This window comes from Paralichthys olivaceus, chromosome 17 (genome assembly GCF_024713975.1).
Source record: "Paralichthys olivaceus isolate ysfri-2021 chromosome 17, ASM2471397v2, whole genome shotgun sequence".
NCBI lineage: Eukaryota > Metazoa > Chordata > Actinopteri > Pleuronectiformes > Paralichthyidae > Paralichthys > Paralichthys olivaceus.
Window position 1 is genome coordinate 3,922,699 of NC_091109.1, and position 25,004 is coordinate 3,947,702.

A 25,004-nucleotide genomic window follows, 5' to 3' on the forward strand; every position below is an offset into this window, starting at 1 on the left:
TAATATGAAACTATTCCTTTATGTGGCCTCTGAATGAATAACATTAGAATACATTTAACTAATGTAAATGTATATAAGAAGAAAGTTGTATCATGATACATGATTACATTTATAAATAAAATAAAATGCAGAGATTGTAACAATTGTATTAGTTGAATCACTAGAGAGTCTGGTACTTTATTATATTGGTCCACCTCAATGTTTTGTTTTCAACGAGCAAAATTCCTTGAATGTTTTCAAGGAAGGGTTAGGGTCAAACGTGACCTTTGACCCTCCTGAGCCAGTGGTGATAATCAATCAGTAGTAATCACTGTAGTTATCACAGAGGCCATTCAGACTCCAAACCATATTTTCTTTTCATAAAACTTTTGTAGACTGTGAGACACCTTTAAAAAGGAGCTCAAAACCCAATTGTCCTGTTTATGTTGTTTTCATTAATTTAATTAAATACATTCAGCACATGTATAAAAGTATTTAATGTTTTTTAATGTATTTATCACATTATTTATGTAGTTTTTCAACATTATTTTTCAGAAAGCTGTGTAGCACAGTGATTAAGTTTATAACACTACTAAGAATAATAACCTTTAATTATCAAGAACTTTTCTAGTATAAAATGCAGCTCAAAGTTCTTTGAATGAAAAAGGTTAAAACAGAAACATTATTACAAGGCTTAGGATGGAGTAAAGTATGTAAACATACTGCATCTGGGGGAAGCGTCAGGCAAGTATAGAGTCAATAAGCAGTAAACATGTAAGTTATCATGCAGCGGAGGCAGAATATGGCCGCACACGATAGCATGATTTGTAATATGCAGTGTCAGGACATTCAACTTATGATGTTTTCTGTACGATGACATTACTGTTTATCTAAACAGTTGCAATATTTATAATTTCACCAAATTATTTCATAAAGGCTTAAAATTGAGGAAAAGATATTTCTTTAAATAGTGCAGAAAACAAAAGATACAATTCATGAACAAAAAAGTAACATCAGAGTCCTTATATTTATCTGTGGTGAGATGTTAAATGAATTTGACGACAAATATGTTATAGTTAATATAATTTCATATCACATTTATATCATGAAGCTTCCTCCTGTGTCTGCAGCGTCTCCGAGACAAAAGTCATCAGTTACTACATGTACAGAGCGTTTAGAAGTGCAGCTCATACAGAAACCACACTGAGTCCACACATCAGGAAAATATTTAGCTGCATCGTCACTTAAAAATCATTTTCTGCTTCCCAGCGATTTCCATCGGAGACATGGCCTCAGGGTTGAAATCTTCGTAAAGTGGATGTTTGATCTGCTTCCAGACGAACAAACCCACCCGTGTGACGAAGAAGACGCACGCTACAGCCAACAGGGAGACTGTGGTGAAGAAAAAGCAGCAGATGGAAGTGTTAGTGTGTGTAGTATGCGTCTGCTGTTGTTATAGACTGAATGCAGACAAACAGATGATTTGAACAGGTAAAATGAATATTAGTTGTTTAAGAATGATTAGGATTTGTTTTGTTAATTCCTCACCAATGAAGATATTGTTGCGAGTTGGATTCTCAGCATTGTAGTTTCCCATGAACACACCGGTCAGTGCCCAGATCACAACAGGGTAAATGGTGTGAATGAACCTCACATGTTTGTCCAGGACAGAGTTTTCCAGCATAAACCTGTGAGAGACAAACACATTAACTTGTGTTTTTTTATATTCATTAATTCATTCATTAAATGTACAACTTGATTTTTCTCTCCTTTGCACTCACCATACAAATAACACCACAGTCAAAACTGAGAGAGACACAGTGGAAGCATCCGTCTGGGACATGTTTGCATTATAATCCAGCACCACAGCCAGGTTCACCAGGGACGCAATGGTCGTCCATGTTGCATATGTGGCGACACCGTTTTGAATCTGCAGTAGAGAAAAGAGAAGAGATGTTTCAGAAGATGAACATGAGGAGAATCGAGTTTACAGAAAGGATGGTGGTGGGAGGCAGCAGGTAGGAAACTCATTCTCACCAACACACGGTGGAGCCACATGTCGACTTTGTGGTACTTGTTGAGCCAGGCTCCATAGTTGTGGAGGGCGTAGCAGGAGAAGAATATTACGAGGTAGTTGGTCAAGGCGATCAGGATGAGGACAACTAGAGCAGCAGGCATCAACCTTTGACCGAGATGACAATGCGTTTCATTACATGTGATCATCTGCAGCTAAACCGGACAACACAAAGTCTGAGCATTCCAATCTTGGTGCTGTCCAGTAAAATAAAGATCACATTTTTATTGTAGCATTGTTCTTATCTAATCTTTTATCTGTGGTCATGCTGTTTTTTTTTTACCATGATTGTAAAGCACTTTTCGGCACAACTCCTTTTGTTTTAATGCGCTATTATTGATATTTTCATTTGTTGTGTGGATGTCCTTCTTTTCAAGTTATGCATCACAAATTTACCTTGTACAAAATTAAAATCTGTAAAACCTTCATGTCAATGAGAAAAAAAACATAACCCTCCCAAAACAACATTTCAAACATTTAAAGAAAGGATCCGTCCTCATAGGATAAAATAATCACACAATGTGATATATAGATATGAATGACATCCATTTGAAGTAGTCACAGTGTTTCTCCATTATTCTGCAGATAAAGTGCAGATTATATTGACTAAGGACTCAGAAGTGATCTGAACATCATCCTAAGCATGCTGGGAAAGGCCCAAGAATCCCATGAGCCTGAACAAGAATCAACATTTACAGTTAGAAATGTTCTGCTGAGTCTCTTAAACACAACAAACGTCTCACCTTCTGTCCCACAGGAACAACCACCCTGTGTTCAAGCCCAGGTTTAAACACCAAACCACGAAAAACCCATGTGGCAAAACAGCAGGGCTGCAGTAGACGTAACCATATGCATTCCTGAAGAAATAAATCACACACAGGTAAACAAATCACAGTGAGTACACAACATTCCCCAGATTCAGAGTGGGGAAACTAAAATAAGCTGGTTTCGTAGAAAACAATTCCTTTAGGTGGGTTCTTACTTCCTACAGATGCCAGATAAGATGTAAAGCACCACTAAAGCCAGGAAGGTGTAAATGATTGACCAAATGGCAAAGGTCCATCCTGAAGGTGTGATCTGGGTCACAAACTCATCGGAAATGTTACCGGTGCTCCGCAGAAAAGGATCTGAAGGGACGCAAATTCAAAACTGATAAATCTCAGAGCTGAACCACAAACACTGTTATTACTTTTACATAATCAAAGCTCAAAAGATGCAACATTATTTCTAGTTCTATGACAAATACTTTATTTATATATGACAAAGTATTGTGTATAAATTAAGAGTTAGACTTACATATTCCCGGCCCTGCCAGAGCATTAAAGACCAGAGTGATGATGAAGAAAACCAGTGCCAGGACCAGCGCAATCAGAAGGCTGACGTTATGTTTTGCCATTGTGGATAACTGGTCTAAAAATACAAGTATTAGAAATTAAAACACATTATAATATGAGAAACTAGTTCTAGAAATACCATGTTGATAATCTAGCATCAAAGCAGAATTTTACCAGTATTAGTATGAATCACCAAGCCTCTGACGTGCCGGTTATTGTGCGTTCCTGGATGAAAACAGTGGAAATGCAACACAAAGACTGCTTTCAGGGAGGGGCTTTTATTTCATCGTATAGAACAGGTTGTGTAACTGTGAAGCTTTTATGGCCCCTCAGCACGTGTACATGTGTGAAACTGATACCATCCACATTATAAAACTTCCCTCTGGTGCCCTCTGTTTTCATGCGACTGAACCCACTGTATAACTGTGATACATAATTCTAATCATTTATAAAAGCCAGACTTTGTCCCAGTGGTCGTGTTTGGTAACGGGCCTTTATCAGCACAGCCGGGCAGGTGAGACCAGGTAAGAGCCCTTTTCATGAGCAGCCAATGAAAGTGTTTGTCCACTGCCAGCTGGAGATCATTCATCATGGAGGAGGGAGACATCTCAAGGGCAGTGGGTCCGCAGGTGAAAACAAACACCGCTTCAACCTGAAAGTAAACAACAACAGAAAAGAGCAGATAAGATGTTCATTACTGAGTCAGTCATCGTGAACATTCACACATTCTGTAATAACTTGCATGTGCACAGATTGAAGACCCCACCCAGGAGCCAAAACTCAAACGTTTGCATTTTGCTTTGTGTTGCTTTGTTTTCCATCTCTGTGTGGTCGTTATACGGTTCTTTGTTGTAGATTTGTTTTCTCTTTGGACCACAGCTTCAGTTTTTAGGACACCCACCTCCCCACTCATCAAAATCCACACCTACAAATAACTGAATCACCAAGTAAACACGTGCATCTGATGAATAGTCTGTATAACACATGTAAGAAAGTCTGCACAGTCACAGCACTTCACAGCTTTAGTCTACATATATGTTTAACTATGAGAAAGTTTCACTCTTTTACTGTATTTATACTCAAATAAAAGTAAAAACATGCAATATGTTTGTTTTGTCTATAAAATGTTATGAAATTGAAAGAATGTCATGACTTCCAACAGGGTTCAATTTAATGTTGTAGCTGGTAAAATAATAATAATTGTAATATGTGTATTATATTTATATTGTCTGTATTTGTAAAGTACAAAGTTGACAGATAAATGGTGTTGAGTAAAAAGCACAATATTTAACTGTACATCAAAATAGTATTACATTCTAACGGTGATATTTCATAATAAAATACGACTGAATAAGGCTTCATGGGAATCAAGTTTTATTTGCAGGATTAAAGACAAGTCATTTATAGATTACCTGTATAACAAAAACTGCATACATTTAAATCCAAATATATACCAAACAAGGCAGCTGTAGTCTCAAACATGACTCAAGCCAAACTGCACATTTCCAAAGGCTGCACCTGCAACAGTCTGTGCACATGAACACATGATCCAAACGTGTAATTATGTACAGTCCCTTCAGTGTCATCAGTCCTTCACTGTCCATCACCAGCTACCAGAACCTGGACCTGGACAGCATCTTCCCACCTCCCCTCCTCTGCGTCTGCGGGCAGTACCGGCGTGTGTGTGCTTGGTCCCCGGTGGCCTCACAGGTGGGACAGGTGTATTTGCGCAGGATGGGGCAGGTGACCTTGCCGTCGTTGGATTTCAGCCTGTGTGACCGGTACACCCTGGGAGACTCCCCGTTCTGTTTGCAGAAGCGACAGTGGTCCGAGGAGACGCTGGCGCCGCAGCTGGTGTCGGACAAGCTGCTGGCCGAGCTCGTCTCCGCGGACAGTTTGTTGTCCTCCTCCCGCGGATCGGACAAGGTTCGGAAGAGGCTCCAGTGTGCCACCGGTTCCAACTGTGGCCCCTCTCGGTCCGTGCGCTCCGCTTCACGCCTGACGCACAGCCTCTCCAGGAGCCTGCCCAGGTTCATGTAGTCGTGCCACATGTCGAAGCCGTCCCCGTCAGTGAAGAGGGAGCCCTGGACCTCTCCCTGCAGTGTTGTCATATTTAAAGAGCTCACGCGCAAAGTTTGTGCGCCCGTGCGTCTCCTCCTTCTATTTGTAGGCTTCTGACACTGGCTTTAAAGCGCAACACTGTTGGCTATTGATGGCAGGTGTCTGCAATTTGGGTGATCGTCTTTCATGTCAGGAGTCATTTAACTGGTGTTAACATTAATATCACCCTCTGGAAAATCACCACATCTATAATATGAACTTTTCTGCATGAAAACAAAACCAATAACTGCCACAGATTTTATCATGGCACCTCTTTGGCAAAGTTGACGAAAAGGAAATTGGCCGCATATGAGTTCAAGCAGAAAAAATAGAAATAAAACAAATAAAAATGTGATATTTTCCTGATGAATGGATAAATATATATTATTATCAGCTCTCAAAACTTTTAAAAGGGTAAAAGCACAATGAAATAAAGTACAAATAAGTGAGTTGTGTTGTAATGTAGAGAAAGAATTGGCAATGTCAGAGGAGTGTGACATTAGAGAAAGAAGCCTGTTTTATCCAACAAGGAGACATTGCACCTGTAAGGGTCAGACAGAGGTGTCATTCATCACCTGCAACCACCACCTCTCTTATCACAATAACAAAAGAACTCTTAAGACTCAACTGTTAAGCCTTAAGAAGGAATTAAGCTGATTTGTTTTTAAAGTTACACTTTCTATATTTCTTTACATGTATAATTGTGTGTGTTTCCAAATTAGATGCCTCTCTGACGATTCGCTGCTCATATCACCTTTGCTGCCGATCCACAATTTTTGTCACATTTGTTTTCAAGAATATGGACAATATTGTGTGTGAGATTGTGCGGTGATAAATAGTAATATTGTTGTTTTCATTATATTGTCTCCTGTTTTCACTGTTTTTAATCATCAGCATATTAATAAAAAATGTGCTTTTTTTAAATTATTTTTTTTTATTATTACTTTTATCATCATTATCATTGTGTTTCTTGTCTGTCTTTGAAAATTGTGAAAAGAAAATTGATAATGAAGGTGATTATTGTTATTATTAAGTGGTAATAGCATCATTTTTGTTACTATTCTTATCATCTTCATCATTATTACTGTAATAATTTTTCGTTGTTGTTGTATGTGTGCGTGTGCGTGTGTGTTCGTGTTGTTATTGTGTATTGTCTTCTGTTGTCCATGCATCTGGGCACTGGAACCATGAGTCCACACTAACGATCGTTGGCGCCGGGACGTCTGAGCTCCAGATCAAACCAGGGGGACGCAGCCTGACCTCTCCGCGGCTCTTTGATGGACCTGTCGGGCTGTGGACTCGCCCTCTGTCGCCTTTAACCTCGGCTCGAGGACATATTTACTTTTTTTTTTTTTTGCACGTTCTAGTTTTTTGTTTCTTTTCAGAAAAGTCGCGTGGGTGGATGGGTGAGGGGGGGGCGGGGGGATCGAGGGCTGGATTTCACGCATGCGCAGTAGCGTACCGGCGACGGCTGTGCAGACGGTGGCCTAGAGAAGCAGGGATTACTGAGCCCGATCTGACAGGTGGGATAATAACACTCCATGTTTCTGTCTGTGTCCGGTAACGCTTCGTTTTAACAACCTGGTTAAATCCGTCATGTCGGCTACGTTTGATAAACACCGGGCTGTCGCGTGAGCTAACGTTAACGCTGCTTTTCAGAGCTAACGTCAGCTAATTCAGCTAGCAACCGTTAGCCAGCTAGCTAGCTTTTGGCAACAGCTCGTCTTATCAACGGCTATGACGTTAGCTAGTTGTCTTAATGTAGCCTTCCTTTCCATTTAATATTGTTCTGTGCTTTTGTGATGAGTAGGGGAGGCACACCGCATCGTTACATAACGATTTGTTTGGTTGATTGTGTGTTACGCAGTGTGAAAACACAGAGAGCTAACCGGTTAGCTAGTATCCTCAGATGCCCCCATTTGTTTAACAATGTTTGATGGTGGGAACGAGCCCCTGTTTCGTTATTTATTATTCTACAGATGGAGTTTCCACATCCAGGTCGCGTCCTTAGTGTATGATCGTGTTATAATCCTCCTGAACACTTGCTGCTCACAGCTTTCATCCTGACAGCTAACTGCAATGTATCTAGGTTGAAGATACATTCATGCATTGTTATACAACTGGTGCAATACAAGAGGTCACCATCTCATCACAGTGCCCAGCTCCCAATTGTTTAGTCACAATATTTTTCTCCAGACCTGTTTTTAAAAGAAGAATGTGCCCACGTATTATTTACACTCGTATCCCTGCATGTTCCCAGGCTGCACAATGAATCAGGGTAAGGACAATGCACGACTCAAGAGCTACAAGAACAAGTCTCTCAACACAGATGAGATGAGGAGAAGGAGGGAAGAGGAAGGACTACAGCTCCGCAAACAGAAGAAGGATGAACAGGTGAGCAAAGTTCAGACAAAGTTATTTACGTCTTCTTAACGCAAATTATACACAATAAAGGATTTATTACCGCATACCAACATGAAACTGATCTGGTATTAACATCTGTGGTCATCGCTAAGAACATGTGAGCCCAGAGGTCTGCTACTTTCTTTTCACTGTGTAAATGCAGATGTGTCCTGTGTCCACATATGAAGGATGATCTACTCAGCTGCTCATGACCTCTGTAGACACGCTACATTCACATTGAATCCAATATAATTTATTATTTTATATCACAGTGGTGAGGAAGAGCAGATCTAGAGAAGGCCAAAGTAATTTAGTTTAAAACTATTGTGTTCCAGCTGTTTAAGAGGAGGAATGTCGCCACAGTGGAGGATGATGGCAACCTGGAGGATGATGGAATGGCTGATAGCGGCTACCTGGAGTCCCAGGCCAACAACATGGACCCACTCATGGTGAGAAGGAAATAATGATATTAAATATAGGTTTTTTTTCATACTTAGTTTTAGCATAAAGTCAGATGTGACATTTGTCAAATCTTTACCTCCAATGCTGCACAGGGTGGGGCGATCTCTGAGGATATGACTCAAATGATCTTCTCCAGTTCCCCAGAACAGCAGCTAATAGGCACTCAGCGCTTTAGAAAACTCCTTTCTAAAGGTAAGATTAATCATTTTAACCTCAATCAATTATCTCGGTGTTTCTTAATAATGCGGGATGACAATTTAATGCCAATATTGCAGAGCTAATTTTTGCTGTATTCTCAATCTTTACACACAGAACCTAACCCACCCATTAACGAAGTCATTGCCACTCCAGGGGTGGTGGAGTGCTTTGTTGAGTTCTTGAGGAGGAGAGAAAACTGCACGCTGCAGGTACTTTCATTAAATCTTAGTAATGTAATGTTGTGTTCTCACTGTCCTGACCATACATTTTCAAACAACTTGTACTCTGTCTAATTTTCACAGATATCTTACCTGAGTGACCAACGCACGTTAATAAATCAATACATTTCTATATTTTGATTGTTTGATATTGTTTTAGTTTGAAGCTGCGTGGGTGTTGACCAACATAGCGTCAGGTACATCGCACCAGACACGGGTGGTAATCCAGGCTGGAGCTGTGCCCATATTCATAGAGATGCTCAGCTCGGACTTTGAAGACGTACAGGAACAAGTAAGAAGTTTTCACTGACAGTCACTAAAATGTCTCTTGTGATGTTTCTCCATATTAATGTGCCAGTTTTGCTATAAATATCCTGCTTGGCTCTTTTAAATGAATAAAACATAGTGGTGATTGAAAACATTTTTATATCCCTAGTGATATTAAGTGTGTATAACTGAAATAATGGCTTACCCCCTCAGGCAGTGTGGGCCTTGGGAAACATAGCAGGAGACAGCACAGAATGCAGAGACTTTGTCATAGACTGCAACATTCTTCCATCCCTGGTGCAGTAAGTAGCAGCTCAGCGACAAATTGTCTCCATTTTAAATCATGTAACATTTACAAATACAGAGCATCTTAAATTCTGTGCCCTTTAGAAAATATGCTTTATATAACTCTTGCAGGTTATTGGCCAAACAGAATCGTCTAACGATGATGAGGAACGCAGTGTGGGCGCTCTCAAACCTGTGTAGAGGAAAAAACCCACCTCCAGACTTTGCTAAGGTAATTTGCCAAGATAAACATGCCTCTATGGTAACAGCACACCTCTATATGCCATATCTCCTTTTCAGAGGTCACAAGTGGCTTTCTGTATATCTACACTGGGAAACAGTGGCACCCACTGAACTTATCACCAACATGTGTCTGCCCAACACGTTTCTTTTTTTTCTTCCAGGTTTCCCCATGTCTCAGTGTGCTATCTTGGCTGTTGTTCGTCAATGACACAGACATCCTGGCTGACTCTTGCTGGGCGCTCTCCTACCTATCTGATGGCCCCAATGACAAAATCCAGGCTGTTATTGACTCGGGAGTCTGTCGCAGGCTGGTGGAATTACTGATGTAAGAATTAAGTTTTGTTGGAGAAACAAAATCTCTTATGTGCACCATCAGTCATCACTACATTGGGTAGGGCATTCCAGATGTGGGTGTGTTGAGACTATTCCCTGACATTATTCAAGTTCGACTAATTCATTACCAGCAGTGACAAACTGTCTGTCAGGAGAGGATGTGTGACACTTCAAAAAGTATTTCCTTCTGAAAAAAAAAACTATTATTGCCAACATACAGAAACGTTAGGGTAAATTATTTTGTGTCATTAGTATCAAACTTCAGAAAGAACATGTTAGTGATCTTGCATCACAAATCTGCTTCATTTTAGGCACTCTGATTATAAGGTGGTGTCCCCTGCATTGCGAGCTGTTGGGAACATAGTCACTGGAGATGATCTACAGACACAGGTAAAAGCCACACGTCCACAGAAACTGAATACTTACTGGTGAATTTTTCTGAGTTTGACTGTAATAAGTGGGGGTTGTTTTGTAGGTGATCCTGAACTGCTCAGCACTGCAGTCCCTACTTCACCTGCTGAGCAGCCCCAAGGAGTCTATCAAGAAGGAAGCATGCTGGACGATCTCCAACATCACTGCAGGGAACCGAGCACAAATACAGGTGTGTGTGTGTGTCTGTGTGTTTGTGCGCTGTGGCTTTTCTTATCCTTGAAATTGTTTAATCACAGAGATTTAAATGTTGTCTCATGCTCCTCCTAATGTAAAGGCTCCTTTTATTCATTCCCTCTCTGTAGCTGGTAATGAATTCAGGTCTGCTGGCTCCTCTCATCACTATCCTGCAAGTAGCAGAGTTTCGCACAAGGAAAGAGGCAGCGTGGGCCATTACCAACGCCACCTCAGGGGGCTCTGCAGAGCAAATCAGGTACAACCATTTCAATACTTTTCATATTTAAACATGATATTTTCCTTTTGCACAAAAAAGGTCAATTGTGTTAAAATCCTAAAATTATCTTATATTAAATCTTTCAGAATTTATTCAGAGGCTAAACTAGTGGTTGTTAATTGAAGCTCAAACATTCAACTCTTGTTTCCATCATCCTCTAAAATGGTAGCTTGGATAGGCCTTCTCTCAGCTGAAGTAGTGGCTGTGGTGTATTTTTAGCCATTGTTGCAGGATGTGTCTACTGCTTATCATATTTGTCTTATGTACTCTTGTGTCTTTGTGTACTGCCCCCTGCAGGCACTTGGTGGAGCTGGGCTGCATTAAACCTCTGTGTGACCTGCTCACACTTATGGACTCCAAAATAGTTCAGGTGGCTCTGAACGGTCTGGAGAACATCTTGCGACTGGGTGAGCTGGAGGCCAAGAGAGGTGGAGGCATCAACCCCTACTGTGCACTCATCGAGGAGGCCTACGGTAGGTGTCCATGTTAAATAATAATTTAAAAAATCCTCAGAGCTTTAGGAAACCCAAAACATTCAATTTAGAGTAATATGAAAACAGAAAATCTTCTTTTTAAATAGCTGAAACCAAAGAACGTTCATGACATCCCTCTGTTCTCCTCAGGTCTGGACAAGCTGGAGTTCCTGCAGGGCCACGAGAACCAGGAAATCTACCAGAAAGCCTTCGACCTGATCGAGCGCTACTTCAACACCGACGATGAGGACCCGTCTCTGGCACCGGCCGTCGACCTGCAGCAGCAGCAGTTTCTCTTCCAGCAGTGCGAGGCCCCGATGGAGGGTTTCCAGCTATAATGCTAGATCCTCCCTCTCCTCCTGTGCTCCACCTTCATCCTCACCTCTGCTCATTTCTCTCGCTCTCTGCCCACTGCCATGATCAAGGGTGACGACGACCCTCAACGATCAATTTTCAATCATTGTCATGATTTTGAAAAATTGTTAACATCACAGGAGCACGTGTGTGTGCACATACGTCCAGTGTGGCTTGAGTTCTACCGTCTTGTCAGCCAGTTAGTGAAGGTTTCATTCAAAATTCAGTGTCACGCTGAGCTCATCTCTGTGCCCGAGTCCCTCCAACCTGCTCAGGCCCCAGCATCGTGTATTAGCACTTTTCCCCTGTTATACGTCCCTCTTCAATTCTTTTTGAATTTCCTCCTCAGCTCATCCCAAATGATAAGCACCTCTCTCCGCCCTCCCGTGGGATTGGCGACTCCCATCTCTGAGTTAGTGGGAGATTTAGGACTGCTCTGCTTGTCTGATTTAAGCATAAATGACTCACAAGACAGACAAACATGGACGTGATTTTTAAGTCCCACACACCCACACAGAAGAATGATCTAACCTAAACACTGGACTGACCGTGAGACGTTGACCACATGTTAAGCTGTGGTCACTGGGCTGAACTGCCCACAGCAGGGCCACGTGGCCAGTCCCCAACCCCTAAGACCGAACTGACGAAAGGCACTAACACGACATAAAACAAATGGAGTTGAATTCCCTCGGCTTCTTTTTCCGGCCATTGGATAAGTGACAACAGATGGACAAATCAGGAACTTGACTGTGTTGCTGAGGGGTGGAGCTTGTCGGTGACACACCAGGCTGCTTGTGTTCCATCCTGGATCTCATATCATACATTCCTTTATCCAGTAATGGGACTTTTTCACCTGCACAGGCTCCATCCCTGAAGATTTAAGACTGCCTCCGGTGTGAAATGAATAACCCCATGGAACCATGGGTATTGGAGTCTTCCCTCGCACTGAGACAATTGGACAGACTTGGACAAGACAAAACAGACTATTTAACCCTGGATTCTGTCCAGCAGCAAACCAGCGGGAATTTTTATTATCTTACAATAATTTCATTTAATTTGCAGCACTTTAGTTCAGGACTGATGCCTCATTGAGAAAAGACCGTAGTTTTTACATTAACTATTTAATTGGTTGATAAGGCCGCTCTTCCCTCCTTAGGAAGTTGGGTGTAGAGAGGTGTGATCTGTATCCTTGGTCCCCCTCTGGTAATGACAAGGATTACAATGTTCTTCACTCTTTACTTTTCACACAAGGGACTTAAGCAAATTATGGACTCAAACTGTACACTAAATACAAACAGTAGATCATACTGCCTCAGCAAAGCTACAAGAACTTTATTATGTGGTTTCTTTTCAGAAAATTGGATGTTTAGGTTTTAGGTCTGTCATGTTGCTGATGGTGCCATAATCTTTACAGAAATCCTTCCAGATAATTACAACAAAAATCCAGATTAAAACTTGAAAAGACTGGTGATCATCTTAGTTAGCTAAACTGAATGTTTGTTTACCAAGTCCTCTTTACATTGCTTACTTTTGTCATTAATCTCTGTAAGAGATGACCAGCTCTACATGTTCATTACTGTTTGTTGTATTGAGTTTGTGCACCTATCCCCTGTTATGCCATTTGCATAAAAGCTGTTTCATGAACCACAGTGTAAGTGAAGTAGTTTCCCTGTAGTGGGACACAGTATTTGTTGATCCATTTATGACCATAAGACTAATGGAAGAACTTTCACCCACTGAAAAATATGATAAGCCAATTATAGTTTTGGTTCAAAATTGGCATACAATACAGAAACTCACATAAGGCAGCAAATACAGGTTCGTTATTTACAACAACAAAAATAGATGTATATTTCACTGAGAAACGTCGCCCTGTGCAGCCATGAGGGGTGATAAATTCTGCTCGGCTCCGTTTCAGGCTATTAAGTGTTTTTTATGTCGAGAAAAAACAGCCTATCAATCTCTGACTATGTAGTCCAACTGAAACACAACTGAGCGGTGGATGTTACCCATGATCCCTGACATCTTGAACTAGAGGAGCTGCAGCTGTAACATACAATAAACTCAGACTTAGGATTATTCATATTTCTAAAGTGTCTTTGCTGAACATTGCAGAGAAACTGTTTGACAGTTCAGCATTACTTTTGAACTTGCTGTTCCCAATTGTGCCAATCTCAATAAGCTCCACACTTTAAGGAGATCCTACTAACTCTCCAAAGTTACATAAAGCAAGAACAGACGTTCAGGGTGGGGAGTGGGAAGCAAAGCGGCAACATTCTCCTTATTCAAAGTCAGTGAACCATCAAACTCATTTTGATGCTGTTATTTTAACATTAGGACACACTGGGTGAAGCCTCTGCACCTCTTGAACTGCACCATGCTGAAAAATACAGGTCATATTCTCAATAATTTCTGTTTGAATGAAAACCTTCAGCTTTAGATTTACGTTTAGACGAAGCAGAACAAGATCAGGTCATTAAATCAGATTCACATATTCAATGAGCAATACTTTATTTAACTGAATTATCTTGGTGATCACCATGTACAAAGACATCTCACAAATAAGCCTGATTACATTAATGACAGAACAGGATAGAGGATTGTCCAGGTGGATCATTGAAGCATGAGCAGCTTGTTGGTGTTCACTTTAAAAAACTGAAGACCATTTAAAACCCTTGAGGGCTGAAGTGTCTTTACAAGGCGGATAAAAACAATATTGCTTCCTTAGAGGCAAATTTAAAAACAGGGACATCTAAGGCATTTTTATTGGAGAGCTTGAGAGGTATATGTGTTGGGTTTGTGCAACTGATTTATAATCTGAAAATCATTGTTTGCATTCTCCAAATACAAATAAGTGATACCACAACAAATAATGATAAGTGTAGCATCCTGAAAAACAGGTTTCACTTTTTAACCTTGATACATTCACACACTGGGTTTCAAAACAATTAAATAACCCATTGTTGTTTGTTTAAAGTCAATCTGCTGGTTGTTCAAAGTACTCAGTATTGACTGCTTCAATATCTTCTAGCTGCTCTATTTCTCCAAAGGAATCGGAGTGGAGAGCATTGACGTTGTGAGACATACAGTAGGAAGGGAACATAGTTGTGAAGGGACACACAGTTCTCCTTCACTGAGCTTTCTCAGACAAAGCAGCAGCTTCCTGTTGTTTGTGGAGTTCCTCCCTCCACCGAGCTTTTTTCTCTATGTTTTGAGCAGTTAGGGACTCCTGCCGTCCGGCCGCCTGCAAAAAATTTTTGAATGTAAAACTGTTCATTCATAAGACAACAAAGTCAAAGCTAACACCTGGGACCAATACTGCTCTTTCTCAAAACAGATACTGGAGAATCATGCAAACAATGCACTCCTCTACTGTCAACTCACCCGCTTGCCCAGGATCACCGAGAACAGACACGCCAATATTGTGGTCGCCATCATCAGATAGCACATTTTCACTCTGACTTTGTTTCGGGCAGCATCGATCATCTCATATCTGAGGTACAGGCAGATGAATAAAAAAATAAAAAAATATTAGGGCTTTTTGAATACATTTTGGGAGTCAAATATAAACATTGTACCTCATGAAAAATGACGTCAAAATGAGCATTAATAGATGCGTCATTTAAAATTTGAATATAATTTTATATCATAACACAGTTTTATACATGACAAAAACATTTGGAACACGTCAATGCTTTGTTGATATGTTTTGCAATGCTTTTCATCTCGGCACACACGCATATCATTAAAAGTGACGCGTGTGTTCCTTTTTCAGCTGTCAACATGTATAATGTTCATCGTGTGTAGAGGAGGTGGTCTGCAGTTTGTATGCGTGACAATCAGGTCTTTTATCAAAGCACCACATCAGATATCATCCCTACCCTGGGTCACTAATTACCTCCAGCCACAAACAAACCCCATGTTTGAACTACAGCAGTCTCAATGCTGCTCATCTAGTTATCTCAGTCATTTAACTTAATCACACACCGAGCCAATCGCATTCATGTGTGCTGGGAGGTCTGGTATAAACAGGAAGAGGTTACTTACGACACAAGCTCTGGTATCTGGTCTGGGGTCTTAAAACGTCCTGACCAGATCAAAAATTTCTTGTCCATCTCTGAGGGTCTGGAGCCTGGGATTCTGAACGCAGGACGAGATGCTGTACGACAGAACAAAGCACGCGATCAACAGAACAAATAAACAGAGCGGAAGTCCAAACATATTTGGACTCCCACGTTGTGAAGAGAAAAGAGAAACATTCAGTTTCACAAGCCCCCGTCATTAGATCCAACACTCCAGACTCTGACCCCACTTCCTTTGTCCCTCCATCCATTGCGCCGTTCACACACTTGCTACATGACCTGTAATGTTTATAAAGTAATCTACAAATGAACATGGTAGTGTTTTATCTATGATCATTTTGACAAGCTTAATTTAAGTAGTCCTTTCAAACCACAGTGATTTGAGCTCAGTTTTCCATTTATATTGATAATTTCTGTGTTTATGTGATTTACAATTGTATTAGAGATTAAGAGCAAATGGATGGTGGTGAATATCTGTGGTTGAACTGGATCCAGAGCAGTACCTTCTGCTGGGGCTGCAGGCAGAGGCTCTGTTTTCACCTCCTGTGGTTTATTGCACATCCCTCTGTGGCTCCATGTTTCTGTGACGTGTCTGCATCGCTGACCTGTTTAAATCAAATAATAATAATGTGCTGAAGGTCTGCCACAAACAATGCTTTTTCATCACCTGGAAGATTGATCGGCACTTCATTTATCAGCCCAATCCTTTTTATATAGAAAACATTATATCCTGAGAACCAAGTGACCTTCTTCAAACTTTTAGTGCAGATATAAACATCTGTTTATGATGCATCATCAAATTCTCACATCAGTTGCTGAAATCAAAGAAACGATTCACTGATTTAGATGATTATTCTATTGTCGGATTATTTTGACATTAACCAGCTGACTACAATCTTCTGTCAGTATAATATTCACGAAACAGTAAAAAGCACTAAATATCCCGGATGGAATTATAAATGAAGCTGCGGATAACCATGAAATGTTATGCCCAAACATTAATCCACACACGTAATGGTGTATAACATACACAAATACATATACAAGTAAATGGATAAAGTACACAGAAGATAAGAAGTGTGCTGCTAATTTTAATAACAATGTGGAGGTGTGTCAATTTGTTCAGTGTTGCAGTGACACGGTGTTTTACAAATGTCACAATACAGGAACTGTGTTCGTCATTAGGTGTATCCACGTGAGAAACATGGTAGAACAACTAAAGAACAGGTTCTTTTAATGCAGGAGTTGTATAATGTCGGGTTGTTAGCTTCCTCTGCTAATTTAGCGATACACTTAGCGAGTAACAATCCGGAAACACCACAAGAACTCAAAGCAAACGATACGAACCTAATAGTTTGGTGATGGAAAGCCGCGACCTGACGAAATTCATGGTTGAAATGAGTGAAATACGACTCAACGCGTCAGGTGATCCATTAAAGTGCGTGAAGCGAAGGAGCCGCGATTTGCTCTCAGCTGCTGAAAGTCACCACACCCCCAGGACCCAGTGACATAATCACAGGAGCCCGGTGCAGGTGCCTGATCAAAAATGACGCAGGTGTTTTCAAGATAAAAACAAAAAAACAAAATCGTGTATAAGTGTGAAACAACACTTGAAATAAATGTGCTTAAAAGTGTAAAGTGACTTTTTATCTGATGTTTTGATTGATTTTGTTAGATTTTATATGACGCTGTCTGTTAGCCAACAAAACCAGCTTTTAATTTATCACTAGCAAGCGGCTTGCTTTAATCTTTTGTTATATAAAAATGCCAACATAGACACAGTGCAGTGCAAATGGGGCAATGTTTAAATTATCCATAAATCCATTAAAGGTCCAGTGTGTACGATTTAGATGAAAGGGATCTATTGGCAGAAATTGAATATAAAATAATTTTCGGGATGTTTACACTAGTGTGTTTCATCTAAATTGTATGAATTGTGGTTTTCTTGAGGGGTATTCAGCTAAACTATAAAAACTTCCCCTCCAGATATCACTAAATTCTACACACTGAACCTTTAAACCCTTAGTCTCTTCTATACCAAAAGATTTAGGAATATACAGATGTATATACGTATGCATACATTTATTGTCATAAAACCCCAATGTCTCTCTTTTCTACATGAAAATGTTTCATTGTTTGACACTCAACAAGTTAATTTATTCATGTTTTAGTTTATATTTCGATTTTAAAAAAGTCAGCAAAATAACCAACAACCAACAAGATTATAACTTATTTTACACAAACAAACTCCTGAACAAAACTGTTTTTACAACTGAAAACCCATGGCTTCCCAAGGTAGCTACCGTTGCCTAGTAAAAGCGACAGCCAATATTTGGGGGCGTGGTTTGTTGGAAAGCCTGGTGCTATGATGTCAGACTAAATCTATAGTTGTCTTCAATGCGTATGTTATCTTTGATCCGTGTGTTCTTTTTGGTGTGTTTTATCTTTGGTCTTTTTGGTGTGTGTATTCTTTTTTGATGTGAATTTTATCTTTGATGTTTGTTCTTTATGGAGTGTGCTATAATCTCATCTCTAATATCTCCTAGCTGTATATTGGATGTAGTACTGGGAAAACAGAGTGTTTTATATCAGAAACAGAAAGATGGACCTGGACAGTATTCTACCCATTGTGACGCCCTTTTTTAAAGAGATAACACCAGAGCAATGGAATCTTTTGAAATCAGGTAAACCTGATGAGGCCACAACAACTTTACTGGGTGAGAAACTGCTGGAAATTGTCATTTTATTGACACAATCCACGGTGAAGGATCTTCAGAACACATCTGTTCCTGTGTCTGAGGAAAGTGTGTTTTCCTCTTTGGGCAACACACTTCCTCAGGCTTTTGCTCAGGCTCTTGGCGTTCCAGATGAGGTCAAATCTGTCAGTTCAGAGCTCTTGACACAGTTGACTGCTAAAGAGATTACAGAGTGTGTCAACTCTGTCCTTTCCACGGATGTGGACAGTGTGAACACAACAGCTCCTCGTGTCACAGCCCCAAATAGACTCCAAGGTATGATTCATCAGGCCGGCCAAATGATCAGAGGACTCATGAGAAATCTGAAAAATCTGTGTACACCTTGTAAGAGCAAAAGGAAGGTCGACCAACAACTGGACAATGAAGATGACAGTCGTGACTCCTGTCAGTCACCACTCCAGAAGACAATGTCAGACAGGGAAAGTCTTATGTCTGCAACATCTAAAACTGTCCAGGAGACCATTACGAAGGAAGTCTCTCAATTCAAAAAACCTTCTTCCAATGAAACATCAGACTATGATTATGAACAGATGGAATCTGGCTCCAGTCTAGAGATTAAGAATGTTGCAGATGACGTTGCTGAGATGATTGTTGATGAAATCATGATCTTGCAAGACAAAAATAATCCAGAAACAGACCAGAGCTCACCCTTGATGAAAAAAGTGTCTGGAAGAATTAAGACATGCATTGCAAAGCAGTTTGCCCAAGAGTATATTTGTTATATTGTGGGGAAACTGAATAACATGTACTTTGACAGCCCCGGAGTTGAAAACAGGCTGTCAATGTCACTGCGGTCTGTCATGATGGATGTTGACACTCTGCTTCCAACAGCAGTTAGTGAGATTCAGCGGGGGCAGAATGGGTCAAAATGGTTAGATGATATTTTCAGCGGTAAAACCCACATTTACATCAATGAGCTGATTGATATCCTCAACGCTCACATAGAAAGGATGAGGATTACCTCACGATCAAAGCAGACCATCACAGCTTGTCCGTCATGTGTGATTGTTTCAGCTGACATCCTTGCCAGAGTGTGGTGTTTCCTTGGAGTAATGAGGTGGTGGCTTCACACACAGTCTGAAAGTCTCACTTCCAGGGTGATAACCCATACTTTAGAAAACGTTGCATCAGTGGGCCCAGTCAGCAGGGAGCAAGATCCAACAGTGGAAGGACAGACATTTCACATTAGGATTATCGTTCAGAAGCTTGTTTCGAGGATCTTTGCTAAAGCAAAGGTGTTGAACACTCTCAGATCCCCAAACACCATCGTGGAGCGGTTGTTCGCAAATATATGGAGCGAAATCAAGGATGAAGATTTTGAGATCACCCCAGAAAAGATGAGACACCTTGACAAAACCATTTTGAAAAAAGTCTCCCAAAAGTGGCCCAGTTTTGTATTCGTTCTCATTCAATTGGAATTGGAAGACCCAGTACTGGAAAACTTTATTGTGTCTTCCTTCAAAGGTCTGCTCATAAAGTCACCCAAAAAATCCAATGCCTTCTACAGGTTCTTCTCAAGGTTTTAATAGCCACCAGTCAAGGCATTTGGCCGTCCCACACTGAGTATCCTTCTCCTAGAAGTTTCTTCCAGTTAATGATGGATTTCTTTGCTCATTCCAGGAACTATTCGGTTTCTCAGATTTTTAAAATCTTGACATTCCATGTGAAGTGCATTGATAAAATGTAGATTTTGATTTGGAAAGGGGTTTTCTCTTGGTACTCTGGTTTTACCCAACACATTCAACTGGAAAGTGATTTCAAAAAATTAAATAATTTCAAAAAATTCATACAAGTCGAAAGTAAGGTTTTTAACTCCACCCCTGTATTATCAAAGCTGTGTCATAGGTGGTCATTGTTCTTCAGATGTTACTCATAGTGTATATATCCTATAAGGACTAAACTTCTTATTGCATAAATATTTTAATAGGATGTTTTTTTCGATGGCTTCCAAACTAATACTGAATTGTAGACTAGTAGGATAGGATATCCCTCTTTTTATTGGATTTAAATATAGACTTATTTTTTTATGAATATTTATTTTATTATATTTCATATATTTTTTATATACGAAATGTAAAAATCTGCATTTTAAAATAGATTTCATTGGTTTAGAGTCAGTGGATTTGTTTGTTGGAAAAATACATATACAGTATGACTATGAAATGTACATGCTGAATATACTTTGAAGTTACATGATTCATTTATGTTTTTTTCCTGTTATGACCTAAAAACCTAGGTTGAATATGTAATGCAAAACCAGCTTTTAATTGACTGATCATTAAATGTCCAGTGCGTAATATTTAGCTGAGAGAGATCTATTGGCAGAAAGTGAATACAAAATAATCCTAGTGATGTTTTTACTACTGTGTGTTAAGATTTGAGGTAATTTGAAAATACAAAAATGTGGTGTGATTAAAAACTATCTAAAATGACAGTTGGGAAGTTGAGAAAAATGTATTGAATGTGTATGTTGACTTTTTAGTTTGGTCCATGTCCCATCTGCTGACATGTAGGAGGTAGGGTTTATGACATATGCTGCAGAGGTCGATCAAGATGGTTATAGTTTCAGTTTCAGCTTCTGACACTGGAGGGAGCCAAAACCAAAATCAGTGAAACTTCAGCCAGGCACAAAACTGAAGAGAAACTGAGTGAAAATAAAGATTAAAAGCTTGTGAATTTCACTTCACCACTAGATGTCACTAGATTCTACACACTGAACCTTTAACAAACTTCTTGCTATGATATTTTGTTATAATTACAATGCAGTGCAAACTGTGCAGCATTAAAAATCATATATGAATCCTTTGACAGAGCTTTACTGGTTTAAAAAAATATGTACATGTCTAAAGTAATGTAATCGTTGGAGAGAGGACGTTAACACCAGCATTTCATCAAAAATGATGCGGCTTATTTTTCCACTATATGAACTGATGTTAATTTGAATGAAGGGATTCTTCTTCGTATTCTTAGCTCCACTTATTCAGAGATGAACCATCGAACATCATGGATACATCTGATATACACACGACATATATTCATTCAGGCACCTTCTTGAGCAGCCCTCTGGCTTTCTGTCCATGCAGGACCCCTCAGTCCACTATGGCGGCGCCCAGTGGGACTTTAAACTGTGAGGACTTTTCAATGTTCCAGGTAAATTTAAACAGATCTATTTGTGTGGTCGTGTCACGCGATGGTGTCAGTCCGAATCGTTGTGGTTCGGAGGTTCCCGTGTCGTGTATTTCCGGTGTGACCCTCCTGATCACTGTGATGTGGATCCGATCAGAAAAGTGGCTGCATGTGGTTGAAGTAAAGTACTTCAGTAGAACTAAAACTATGACACGCAGAGGTTGTTAAATGCTTTGAACTAATTCTTATTTCTGGAAGCACAAGTTAAAATCAAGTAATATAGCTGTGTCAAATTGTAAAAAAAAAAAAAAGACTGCTCACTATCACCTCCTCAGGCTCTCAGAAGTCCTTCCAATCCAACAGTCTGAGAATAAAATCAGATATTTAATGTGAGAGGTGTGCCAGAGAGGGGCAGTGATGCCCCAGAATAGAGCCACACTACAAATGATAACTAGTGCAAAAATTTAAATCACCTGACTAAAGTGCTCCTGACTGAAAATCATATATATATATATGTATATATACATATATATATATTTGTTTTGGATGGTTTTGAGTTGACCTGAAGCTGCTGGCTGTCTCTGTGTCCCGCTGTGTGTTTCTCAGGAGGTGCTGAAGGTGATGCGCACCATGGATGACCGCATCGTCCACGCCCTGAACACCACTGTGCCCACAGTTTCCTTCTCAGGCAAAGTTGATGCCACACAAACATGCAAACAGCTGTATGAATCTGTGAGTGCGACGGCCGAGACTGAAATAAAAAGCTCAGAAGTGACGATTCCAGAGTTTTCTCCGCAATTCATCTCTTGTCCTCTGTGTGCGCCAAACAGATGATGGACGCCCATCTGAGCAGAGACCAAGCTATCAAGGCCTGTATAGCCCAAACATCTGAGGTGGTGGGACAGCTGCGTGAGGAAAGAGCAAAAGACGGTGACGACCTGGCAGTCATCAAGCAACTCAGGAAGGAGCAGACCAAAGTACGTCCACCTAAAGGCTGTAAGATGTGAGCGTTACTGTTGAGTCGATCCATCTGAAGCTGAAAGACGTTTCTGTTTCAGAGAGGATTGAACTTAATTCACTTAAATTACAAAACCAAAACCTTTTGTCACCTAATCCCAGTTGAAGAGACCCTTGATTTATACTCTCTCCTGTAAAAGCACATCATGTGACCATTCGTGAACACTGGCTATGTGCGTGCTGGTGTAAGAAGTAGATTGTCAACGCCCCAGTTGGTTGCTTAGTTACAGAAAACACTACGAATGAAAATTAATGTTGAAAAGTAAAACAAGGGATTTTTGGTTTTCTTGGACTGGCGACAAAGTGGAACATCAAGTGTTAACAGCGATTTGCCTTCACCGCTGGTCGTCGAGTCATGACTGATAAGAACCAGAACAGAATCATGTCTGTTATATTTAAAGACTAATCTCTTATCTTTCACCCCCCCCCCCCTCTTGTCTCCAGTTAAAGATGATGCAGTCAGAGCTGAATGTTGAAGAAGTTGTCAATGATAGAAGTCTGAAGGTATGCTCTCTATTATCAGTGTAAACATCCTGTACTAACACAGCGTTGCACAACACGTCATTGATTCCTTTTCTTCAGGTTTTCAGTGAAAGGTGCAGAATCCACTACACGCCTCCGAAGGTGAAACGAAGCTCTGAGTGAGATGTGCTGCTCACTCGAGGTTTAAACCCAGACTGGAGCTGACACTGTGACCTGCTGCCGAGTCGTGACTGCAGGCGCTTCACCATCCAGACCTCTCTGACCTCTCTTCCATCACACTTACAGTATATTCCTCTGTGATTATTGTATTGCATTACCATCGCTGTAAAACTGTCCCATGTGCTTCTTTAATGAGAATCATTGTACAAAAGGAGGTTGTTTTTTTTAAATGACAGTGAAATGTTTTCATGTGACGCTGGCTGTCTGTTTGATTCGGTCTTTTCTGCATCCAAATGAAAATGAGTGGTACAGTTTATTTTAAAACTCATCCACAATGCAAATGTTCAGAAAGGCAGCGAGTCAGATGGGGTTTTTAGCCTCCATTTCAGGGATGACCTGCCTCCACTTCCAAAATATCTTGGACATGGGTGCCACCATCTTGTGCCTTTGACGTCATTTGGAGCCAGAGTCTGTGCAGTTGTGATCATTTAGTGGAGCAGCGGTTCAATCACAAGACAGTCTGAGCTTTAAAGGTCCAGTGTGTAAGATTTAGGTGAAAGGGATCTATTGGCAGAAATTGAATATAAAATAATCCTAGTGAGGTTTTCACTAGTGTGTTTCATCTAAATTGTACAAATTGTTTTTTTCTTTACCGTAGAATGAGCTCTTTTATATTTACATGTGGAGCAGATCCTCTCTGTGGTGGCTGCCATGTTTTTTACAGTCATCCAAACTGGACAAACTAAACACCTTTGGAGATTTTATGACAACTGAAGGTTTCCACTGGTTTTCTTTCATATTTGGAAGGGGGGGGGGGGGGGTATTCAGCTGCAACATGCAACTTCACCACTAGATGTAACCACATTCTACACACTAAACCTGTAACTCTGTTTTTAGAGCATCAAATAAAATAAATAGAAAATGAACATTTAAAGGAACATCAGTGTGATTAAAAACTACTTAAAATGACAGTTGAGAAAAATGTAATCACTATTTCCTCTTATCACTCATTTTAACAAACAAAATGCACATCATGAGATAAGAGAAAATTAGATTTTACTTTCCAAAGTAAACATATTTAACAAAAACAAGTTTAAAGGTTATTTCATTGGTTTGTAGGAACCAGTCATGCAACATGTGCTGAACAACGAGGAACAAGATCACAAGATTATGAGTAAAGTCAATGCAATGTGGTCACACAACTACTGCTTACTTCAACTCACTGTGTGTGAGTGTGTGTTAAATGGAAGAGTTTCAACACTTGAATTTGCAGGGTGTGCAGGATTTACTTTGGTGTGGTTTGGATTCGGAAGATTAAATGAGACTCTTCTCTGATACTGGTATTGCAAGTTTGCAGACACAAGAGTATTCAAAGTGCTTTACAAATGTATGGAGGTGTATTCAGAGGCATTTCTAGAAATTTGGGTCGTATGAAAGAATATAATACTGGTGACAAACCTAAACCACCCATCAGCCTGGAAAACCCATTTGATGATCCATAGTTTAATAATAAAGTAAATGAAAAGAAGAAAAAATGTGCGCTAGAACAACCTACATGAGCAACATAAGCACTCAACAGCCACAAATGAGCTTGATAACCACTCAACATAGAAATATACATTTTCAAATTGACCTGTGGACTTTGTTGTGTAATATATATAAATATATAAACATTTTCAATTTCATTACTTTTTTCTCTGAGCTCTTGTGCCAATGATTTAAATTTCAAAAGCAAAACAGAAATGTTTGCATTTTCACTGTACCCGTTTCAAAGT

At 40.1% G+C, this 25,004-nt stretch overlaps 5 protein-coding genes across 6 annotated transcripts; 2 read left to right on the top strand and 3 right to left on the bottom strand.

Annotated features, from left to right (window-relative positions):
- Window positions 1-476: 476 nt before the first annotated feature.
- Window positions 477-3,661, bottom strand: LOC109629548 (uncharacterized). The gene is made up of 8 exons (XM_069512105.1): window positions 3,562-3,661; window positions 3,350-3,463; window positions 3,036-3,180; window positions 2,797-2,910; window positions 2,017-2,161; window positions 1,761-1,909; window positions 1,528-1,667; window positions 477-1,371 (listed from the first exon to the last, which is right to left on the bottom strand). The coding sequence occupies exons 2-8, from the start codon at window positions 3,447-3,449 to the stop codon at window positions 1,220-1,222; spliced, it is 945 nt and encodes a 314-aa protein (XP_069368206.1). The 5' UTR covers window positions 3,450-3,463; window positions 3,562-3,661; the 3' UTR covers window positions 477-1,219.
- Window positions 3,662-4,738: 1,077 nt separating this feature from the next.
- On the bottom strand, window positions 4,739-5,567 carry nanos2 (nanos homolog 2). The gene has a single exon (XM_020087405.2). It carries the CDS (start codon window positions 5,496-5,498, stop codon window positions 4,998-5,000), a length of 501 nt encoding a protein of 166 aa, XP_019942964.1. The 5' UTR covers window positions 5,499-5,567; the 3' UTR covers window positions 4,739-4,997.
- A 1,307-nt stretch (window positions 5,568-6,874) lies between these two features.
- On the top strand, window positions 6,875-13,250 carry kpna1 (karyopherin alpha 1 (importin alpha 5)). The gene is made up of 14 exons (XM_020087654.2): window positions 6,875-7,010; window positions 7,748-7,881; window positions 8,226-8,339; window positions 8,445-8,544; window positions 8,665-8,759; window positions 8,929-9,060; window positions 9,249-9,337; window positions 9,453-9,552; window positions 9,725-9,888; window positions 10,208-10,286; window positions 10,372-10,497; window positions 10,631-10,758; window positions 11,077-11,252; window positions 11,403-13,250. The coding sequence occupies exons 1-14, from the start codon at window positions 6,890-6,892 to the stop codon at window positions 11,588-11,590; spliced, it is 1,746 nt and encodes a 581-aa protein (XP_019943213.2). The 5' UTR covers window positions 6,875-6,889; the 3' UTR covers window positions 11,591-13,250.
- An 850-nt stretch (window positions 13,251-14,100) lies between these two features.
- fam162a (family with sequence similarity 162 member A) lies at window positions 14,101-17,202 on the bottom strand. The gene is made up of 5 exons (XM_020087655.2): window positions 17,036-17,202; window positions 16,192-16,293; window positions 15,654-15,765; window positions 14,991-15,099; window positions 14,101-14,850 (listed from the first exon to the last, which is right to left on the bottom strand). The coding sequence occupies exons 1-5, from the start codon at window positions 17,076-17,078 to the stop codon at window positions 14,737-14,739; spliced, it is 480 nt and encodes a 159-aa protein (XP_019943214.1). The 5' UTR covers window positions 17,079-17,202; the 3' UTR covers window positions 14,101-14,736.
- Window positions 17,203-21,444: 4,242 nt separating this feature from the next.
- On the top strand, window positions 21,445-23,999 carry mix23 (mitochondrial matrix import factor 23). Of its 2 annotated transcripts, none has more exons than XM_020087318.2 (5): window positions 21,445-21,594; window positions 22,177-22,302; window positions 22,401-22,547; window positions 23,032-23,091; window positions 23,170-23,483. In XM_020087318.2, exons 1-5 carry the CDS (start codon window positions 21,448-21,450, stop codon window positions 23,230-23,232), a joined length of 543 nt encoding a protein of 180 aa, XP_019942877.2. In that variant the 5' UTR covers window positions 21,445-21,447; the 3' UTR covers window positions 23,233-23,483. The 2 variants fall into 2 exon arrangements, with proteins under 2 accessions (XP_019942877.2, XP_019942878.1); XM_020087319.2 differs by lacking the exon at window positions 21,445-21,594 and adding an exon at window positions 21,602-21,750 and having other exon boundaries at window positions 23,170-23,999.
- The last annotated feature ends 1,005 nt before the right edge of the window (window positions 24,000-25,004 follow it).

Coding starts and splice junctions, on each gene's coding strand:
- mix23 (XM_020087318.2), top strand. CDS start 21,448: ATGGATACATCTGATATACACACGACATATATTCATTCAGGCACCTTC. Junction 22,303..22,400: donor GCAAACAGCTGTATGAATCT/GTGAGTGCGACG, acceptor TGCGCCAAACAG/ATGATGGACGCCCATCTGAG. Junction 23,092..23,169: donor TCAATGATAGAAGTCTGAAG/GTATGCTCTCTA, acceptor CCTTTTCTTCAG/GTTTTCAGTGAAAGGTGCAG.
- kpna1 (XM_020087654.2), top strand. CDS start 6,890: ATGGGTGAGGGGGGGGCGGGGGGATCGAGGGCTGGATTTCACGCATGC. Junction 8,760..8,928: donor GAGAAAACTGCACGCTGCAG/GTACTTTCATTA, acceptor ATATTGTTTTAG/TTTGAAGCTGCGTGGGTGTT. Junction 11,253..11,402: donor ACTCATCGAGGAGGCCTACG/GTAGGTGTCCAT, acceptor TGTTCTCCTCAG/GTCTGGACAAGCTGGAGTTC.
- nanos2 (XM_020087405.2), bottom strand. CDS start 5,498: ATGACAACACTGCAGGGAGAGGTCCAGGGCTCCCTCTTCACTGACGGG.
- fam162a (XM_020087655.2), bottom strand. CDS start 17,078: ATGAATTTCGTCAGGTCGCGGCTTTCCATCACCAAACTATTAG. Junction 16,294..17,035: donor TTCCATCACCAAACTATTAG/GTTCGTATCGTT, acceptor TGATTTAAACAG/GTCAGCGATGCAGACACGTC. Junction 14,851..14,990: donor CGGTGATCCTGGGCAAGCGG/GTGAGTTGACAG, acceptor AATTTTTTGCAG/GCGGCCGGACGGCAGGAGTC.
- LOC109629548 (XM_069512105.1), bottom strand. CDS start 3,449: ATGGCAAAACATAACGTCAGCCTTCTGATTGCGCTGGTCCTGGCACTG. Junction 2,162..2,796: donor TTGTTCCTGTGGGACAGAAG/GTGAGACGTTTG, acceptor TCTCGGTCAAAG/GTTGATGCCTGCTGCTCTAG. Junction 1,372..1,527: donor TCGCAACAATATCTTCATTG/GTGAGGAATTAA, acceptor TCTTCACCACAG/TCTCCCTGTTGGCTGTAGCG.